This window comes from Mus musculus, chromosome 3 (assembly GCF_000001635.26).
Source record: "Mus musculus strain C57BL/6J chromosome 3, GRCm38.p6 C57BL/6J".
Classification (NCBI taxonomy): domain Eukaryota; kingdom Metazoa; phylum Chordata; class Mammalia; order Rodentia; family Muridae; genus Mus; species Mus musculus.
In genome coordinates this window covers 18,051,945-18,059,587 of record NC_000069.6, presented here as the reverse complement: position 1 = coordinate 18,059,587, position 7,643 = coordinate 18,051,945, and the positions used below count along the sequence as shown (strand labels likewise).

At 47.5% G+C, this 7,643-nt stretch overlaps 1 protein-coding gene across 1 annotated transcript; it reads right to left on the bottom strand.

The window, feature by feature from the left end:
* Positions 1–2,073: 2,073 nt before the first annotated feature.
* Positions 2,074–5,263, bottom strand: Bhlhe22 (basic helix-loop-helix family, member e22). The gene has a single exon (NM_021560.4). The coding sequence runs from the start codon at positions 4,798–4,800 to the stop codon at positions 3,733–3,735; it is 1,068 nt and encodes a 355-aa protein (NP_067535.3). The 5' UTR covers positions 4,801–5,263; the 3' UTR covers positions 2,074–3,732.
* Positions 5,264–7,643: the final 2,380 nt, after the last annotated feature.

Below are 7,643 nucleotides of genomic sequence, written 5' to 3'. Positions count from 1 at the left end.
GGATTTGTTGGTAGGGTGCTCCTGAGAAAGGGCCTTAAAGTCTGGTGGATATCCCAGCAAGCTCTTGGATGAGCCACTATTGGCTGTTACATGCCCACACTCTGAAGATGAATTCTGAAGGCCCTGGTGTTGACTCCTTGGTTCTTATGCAAGTGTCCCACCTGGGTAGACAGTGTGGCACAGCAGTGAAAGGACTAATGCTCCAGAGAAGGCAGAAGACAAGTGGCCTGGAGTCTGGATGTAGAGAAGTGGAAATTTTCTCCAGCCACCCTCTTCCTTAACCAGGAGCAAATGCTGGAGAAACTCTGGAGGGGTTAGGGTTGAGGCAGAGGAGGACACCTAAGCAAACCTGGAGTTTCTTTGCCTTTTCTTTCAGACATCCTATGGCTTTTATAAAAAACATATGCTGACCAGCTCCAGTCAAAAAGCAAAACAAAACAAAATGTTGACATCTCTGAAAATATTAAAATGAAAATAAATATAGTTGCCTCCAATGCATTTCAGTACTGCCCGCTTGTTGGGCATTTTCTGTCTTCAATATTCTTCTCCAACGTTCCCTCCTTACACTTGAGTTCTCTTCTGGACTAAGCACAGAAGCTGAGTGGTTGGAGGATGAGGAGAGAGCCAGCATGTCTTTTTCTTGAAGTTCAAGATTTGTTATTCTGTCCGATTTCTGATAATGGTGGAATAATACAGTTTGTAAAGGAAGTGTTTCAGGGAGGCCTTCTTAATGATGCAAAATATTAAGCAGTAAATCTTGCAGCAAATGTGTCCCCTACAATGTTAGTATGCAAAGTGGGGGGGGGGGGAGTCTGACTAGTGGAGGCTGTGGCTAATTCCTAATCAGAATGATGGACAGCAGGGACAGAACAATACAAACTAATGGCTGTGTTGCTGATCACTTTACCCCTTGATTAAAGACACCCAATTATGGTGCAGAACACTGTCGTAATTATGTTTCTTAATCACATCCAGGAGGTTTAATTGCCTTAACGATGTGTTTCATTAAATGAATTTAGGTATTATAGTCGACAGTTTTCATACACAGTTGTTTTCAAATTAACATAATATTAGACATCGTCATGGAAATTGTTTTAATAATCATAATTAGACGCACCCAGGCTTTGTCTGGTAAATGCTGAGAGAAGGTCTTCTCCAGCCTAGGGGCTACCCTGGTCCCTTCCTCCTGTCTACCATCACTCCCTGGCAGAGGGGCTTGAGTTTCAAGGCCTTTGCTCTTATGTTGTCTGAAAAGTTACAGGTTCTGATTAATCTTCTTTGATGAAAATCGGAACAGAAAGCATCCTTCTTTACCAGCCTCCACTAAGTTTGATGGCATTTAGGAAGGTCTCTATGAGCTGAGGCTGCACAGACCACCCCCTCCCAAATGCATTTAGGTAATTAGGTCCAGTGAAAGTTCTGGACCTTCAAACCTCAGTATCAGTACCATCATCTCTGTGATGTCTATAAGTTATACTTTCTACATTCAAGAGCAAAGGTTCAAATATAAACAGATATGATATACCTTAGTAGAATCATGCCTAACCCAATTCAAATACCAAGCAACTCATTAACCAATGACCTAATAAATTCTGGAAGTCTCTGCGGGCATTCCTTATACTTACATAATTCAATCACGTTGACCCTTTTGTCACAGAAAAGCAGAATGAGACCTCCATAAAGTTGGTGCTCAAAGAATCCAGATTTATCTTTTCTTTTGGTCTTCAAGCATTTGAATGCAGAACTTTTGTTTTAAAAGTCTTTAAGAAAATGTACCCACCTTGGCAGGCCCTAGCATGGCCTAGATTCTGTACATGTGGGAGAGACTTTCAGGGAGACCCTGGCTTTTTAAGGATCAGGAACTCTAGACACGTTCTGGGTCTAACCACAGACTTCTTTCACCTCTGCTCCATGGCCATCCCCAGTTCTTGTCCTCTTAGTAACCATGTGAACTAAGGCTACTCATAATTTGTGCAGCACTGCCAAAACTTTGGTTCCACTTTTTATGAAACTCCTTTCTTTTCCTTTCCTTTTTTTTTGTTACTTTCTTCTACAAAGCACAGCAAAATAAAATGTTTGATCAAAATATTTTAATAAAGATTCTTTCTGACATAGATACACATACAAATGGTCGTACATAGCTGTCATAGTCTGATTGACCTATTTAATATATATATCATTCTTTACACATCCAAAACCAACTGATAGATCCATCATAGCTCTGAAATCACCAGACAAACTGAATTTGTATTATCTGTAAGGAGTGGAAAATAGCAAGACTCCATTTTAAAAGGGGGTGTTCTGGATTTTCACAGGAGGAAAGGCAGGCAGATCGCCATGCAAACTAAAACTGAAAGCTCGCTTTGGGTAAATAGCTTCTTCCTCTTCCGTAGCTTCATTTCATGTCTTTTAAATTTTATTTTTCTTAGAAAAATAACAAAGGATTTCACACCATAAGCAAATGAAACCAGTCTTTTAACTTAATAAGTCATCACAGGAGGAATAACTTATATATGTACATCTATATTAAAAACAATTAAATTAGACCTTTTAAAATGCACAGCACAACCTGAAAAATATATTTGCCTAGTATGTTCTTACTTGTAAAATCTATTGCTGTGATGTTTTTCTGTTTTGGAATGCAAATAGGTCCCCTTTTGGAAAAGAGATCAATTCATTCATCAATTAAGAATACACCTTTCCTGTAATTTTTGGACTGAAGCAATTTATTAAAGCTCAATTTAAATACATGGACGATGCAACTGAAAATATCCAATGCCCTTTCAAAAACCTCAGCAGCTCAGATACATCAATATTTCTCTTCATATTTGTTGGCAAATATACCCTTTGAACACTAGGCACACAGTGTAAGTTAATATATAAAACAGAATTTTAGAAGCATTAAAAAAATCTACACTTAAGACCCAATACCTTAACACATAATAAATACGGTTGATGTGGATCATTGAAGAATAACAAATAAATACCATAAATTGTTAATACATCATTGCAGAGTAGAAAGCAACAAGGTGCACATAAATATTTTAAATGCAATTCTTTCAGCCACAGCCTGCTTTTTAATATCACTCTCACCAAAACTTTGAGCATTTTCACGGAATTTTAAGTTCAGAGACAATAAAAAATACAAGTCTTTCATAGCAACATGTCTCTCTGCTTTCCCCTCCACTTAAATAAAGTCTGCATTTCAAGTTTTTCTCCTGGCTCAGAATCAAGATGTATTTTCGAGTGCCCTTTCTGATTTGTCTGAATGAATATTCTGTCCCCGAGCCTCTCAACTCTGAACCCCTCTCCCTTTCATCACTTGCCAATTGTCAGGTGTTAGTAGGATTAGTATTTTGCCACTCAGTACTTTTCTCGTCTAATAATCAAGCACTACTTTTCAACTTATTTTCGCCTCCAAAGAAGACTGTACTTCCTTGAGATCTAGGGAGCCACCAAAGTTGCCACTTTTCTGAGGGGAAAAAGGAAGCACACTTCATCCGCACTAAACCTCCCTCTCCCCTCCCTCCCCACCCCAAAGACCGAGATTCCGGGCTTGCCAAGGCTGAATGTCCGGTTTGTCTCTGATACTTCTAAGTTCCTGCCTCTGCTTTGTTTGCCCTGCAAGTGTTTCACAACTTAGGAGAGGACCAAAGGAAAAGGAATGGGGAGCAGCTTCTCACTTTCCTCTAGCTTTGGGGTCGGTCTCGAGGTTTTCGAAGAAGGGAGTGTTTAAGGCTTCTCCGTGCACTGTTTGCAGAGGCTGGACGAGACGCTGTTGAATAGGGCACACTTCTCGGGGCAGGAGGCAGCGGGCGGCAGCCCTGCACTGAACGGGTAGCCGGCCGCCTGCTCGTAGGCGCCGAGCGCCGGGTGCAGGGCAGCGGCCGCCGCAGCCGCGGCCGCGGAGCTGGGAAGAGAGGCTGCCGAGATGGCCTGGCCTTGGTTGAGGTAGGCGACTAAGCGCCGCATTTCCTCCAGGGCCTGTGCCTGCATGAGGATGTAGTTCTTGGCGAGGAGCAGCGTGGCGATTTTGGAGAGCTTCCGCACTGAAGGGCTGTGCGCGTAAGGAATGACCGCGCGCAGCTCATCCAGAGCGTCGTTCAGGTCGTGCATCCTCCGGCGCTCGCGAGCGTTGATGTTGAGGCGCAACGCCTTCTGCTCTTTGGATTTCTTGCTGCTGCCGCCGCCACCGCCGCCGCTTCCGCCGCCACTTGTGGGGCCCCCCGGGGGGAGGCCCGAGCCACCATGCAAGTGGGCGTTGGAGCAGCCCTCGGCCACCTTGGCGCTGCCGCCCCCCGCTCCCGGCGATGCCCGCGGGTCGGGGCCCCCGGCTCGCAGCACCAGCTCGCAGCGGCCGTCGCTGTCGTCGTCGGGGCTCTGCTCGCCCCCGCTGCTCTCGGCCACGGAGCCGCGTCCGGCGCTCTCGCCGTACTTGAGGCACAGGGCAGCCCCCGCCGGCAGGCTGCTCAGGCTCGGCTCGCCCCCCACGCCCGCTGAGCCCACGAGCAGCCCCGGGACACTCACCCCGCCGCCGCCGCCGCTCGCGCCACCGCCTCCTCCGGGCGGAGGCAGCAGCAGCCCAGCCCCTTCGGGATCAGCGGGCTCGAAACAGCCGAGGGGCGACGAGGACGACGCCGGGCGTTCGCGAGTTGGAGGCGCCAGGGACAGGTCCATGCCCGGGGGTGTGGAGCGAAAAGCCGCCTCCAGGCGCTTGGCGGCGGAGGTGCCCAGGCTCTTGTGCAGGAAGAGGTCGTCTTCGCTCGCGGCCGCCGCACCGAGGTGCAACCCGCGTTCCATCGTCCGGGCCAGCCGCCACCTGGGCTGGAGAGTCAGGCGGCCGCACAGACGCGCGCCGGCGGGGTTCCGGAGCTGCTGCGTGCGTCGGTCCCCACGCTGCCCGCAGCCCTGTCCCCTTCTTTTTCTTTTTCGCCTTCCCCCGCGCTCGCCGCCTCCTCTTCTTCTTCTTCTTCGTCTCCAGCCGACGGTGCTGGCTGCTAAGGCTCACCATGGGCCGCGGCCCCTCATGGTGGGAGGCTGGTCTCGGAGGGAGCGGGGCTGCCGCCGCTACCGCCTCTGAGTCCAATCCCGCGCCTGCTCTACGCACCGTTTATCTTGCTTGGATTCACCTTCAAGAGATTTCCGGACCCATCAACCAGCCGCCGCCACAGACGGGGGAGTCTTTTACATCATTATCTCTGAGTAGGTTATTATGAAGAAGACTCGCCTGTTGGGACAGCGCTTTCTACCCAATCAGGTTAACGTTTTAATTAATAGGATTAAAACGGTAACAAACAATCGCAAGCGCTATCTGGCCGCGAGTCTGAATAGTTTCATTTCCCAGGTCTGAAGACAGGCAGCAGCCAGAGCTTTATAAAAGGCGCCTGCTCCATTATTCTGCCTGCCATCTGTATACACAGCTTAGCGCATATGTTTGCAAGGCGCTGGGTCCTGTTAGTAACCCAACAACTGCCTTTAGCTTGACATGTGTGGCGACTTTCACTCATCAATGAGCACACTAAAAGCCCTACTTAGAGCCGAGGATGTTCTTTGCTCCTTCAGCAAATTGTATATCCGCGGTAAAGACTGGGAGTCCAGTGGAAAGCCCCCGCCCCCACTGAGCACCCCCCACACACTACCCTTCACTGGGCCACTACTGTCTCAGCTTGCTTAGTTACCCTCATAGGAGAGAATTCTATATCTCCCTGTTAATAGCATGTCTGCATTTATAGATGGAACCTGGGGGCTGGGGGTAGGGGTGAGGTCCCTGCTGGCTTGTCTCGAATTTACCCTAGATTTTCAGCTAGTATGTCAGCAATGCAAGAGCCAACCCAGATTTTCTCCGCACCACTTTTCCCACAGCCCTCCACTGTCCATTTCCTATATAGATGGAAAAAAAATCAAACAATTAAAGAAAGCAACAAAATGATGACCAAGTTGCTTACATAGCCCGTTTGATTTAAAACTCGGAGGGGGCGGAGTGGGGGAGGCCTTTGCCGAGTCCCCCACGCTGTTAAGTTGGTGGTGAGAGAAGCTCACTGCTTCGTGGACAGAAAGAAAAGAAAAACTAGTCTCAAACTTTCCTCAAGATTAAATCCAGTTGCTTCGCAAGAGGGAACATTCAGAGTGGAATCTTCTCACACACCAAGTGGGGGCATTCGTGCATTTAGCTGCTCTGAAGACGTTTGGGGACATCTGGATCCGTCTGGGCTGTTCCTGCAGGGTTAGTTCAGGGCAGAATTGTGGAAACAAGAGCTGTCTGGATGGAGATAGTACACGTGGTCCTCGTGCTTCTGAGTCCAGTTTCTCGAAGCACACGATATTTAGTGGCTAGTTTTCATCCTTATAAGTAAAAACCGTATTCCCTCTTATCTGGCAGAATTACTGAAGGCTGTGCAGTTTGGGGTTTCTCTGGTTTCATTAAAAAACCTTTTAATTGTGGCTTTCAGAGTTGGCCCCAGGTGTTGGACTCTTTTCATTATATTTTGCTCTAATGTGATGAAATTCTAATTCTCTCCTTACCATATGGTTAAATTTCCCCACTGAGAATTAGTTGAAAAGGGAGAAATAATCTATTAATCTCTGTAATAGATTCACAAATGAGGTTCATCTCAGAACCTGTTTTTGAATGGTAATATCAGAACAGTTGGGCACCTTATTTCATACAGGAAACGTGAGGGCGACACAGAAATGTCTACATTGTCACCTGGAAAGGATGGAAAGGAACCTTGGTTCTACCCTTGCAGAATGGAAAAGTCATCTGTAACTGGTGTTCCTTCGGCTGAATCGGAACCCGCAAACGGACTGCTGGAAGCTGTATTGCTTGAGATCCTGCGGTTAACAGAAGGCCTGCCAATGTGTATAGCTGTGGACCATAGCCGCTTTGGTGCGGGGCGGTGCCTCTTTTGCGCTCTGGGCTCGCCGCCTCCTCTCTCCCTCCTCTGTTCCTCGCAGCTGTTAGCCTGTCCCTTTAGGAAGCTAAAGACACAGACGCGCTAGTGTTGTTGTTTGTCAATTAGCAGCTTTGTTTTCAGAGGGATCATAAAGGAAGGGTCTCTATAAACTTAGGCTAATGAGAGGCTCCTATCAGGCTACTAACACAAGATTGGAGGCTAGCACCATGGGGATTCTGCACAGACTGGCTAAAAGTCTTCATTAAAGTCTAACTTCGTTTGCCGGTGTGTGTTTTTCTTGTGCTCTCTAACTTTCCTTAAGATGCCTGAATTCCTTCGGGTTCTGGAGAAGGTATTTAAAAGGCACACGGTGTAGCAAATACCAGCTTGATAGGCGCTCTAACTGGCTCCGAGTATCTTCCAGGGTAACATCCAGGAGGAGATTTTACAAAACATGATGGCATGAGGCATCCCGGTTTCCCTTGTCCCACCTCTGATGCCTTCCAATCATCCAAAGCTCCACAACAGTTTTGCTCAACTTGATTCCCCTAGGTATTAACCAGCCACCTCTTCTGAGCTTGGGGGAAATCCCACAGCCTCCCCGAAGGAGTTGGTTGTTTGATAGTAGCGGAAAGTTGTGCTGGGGAAATGGCCAGAGAATTTATGGAAGCTTTAAACGCGGGTCTTATAACCACCTTCGGGGAATGGTCTTCCAGGTTTATGCACTCGTAAACTTTTGCTGATTGCTTC

Bases quoted from the DNA above. Each gene is read 5' to 3' on its own strand.
- Bhlhe22 (NM_021560.4), bottom strand. From the start codon at position 4,800: ATGGAACGCGGGTTGCACCTCGGTGCGGCGGCCGCGAGCGAAGACGAC.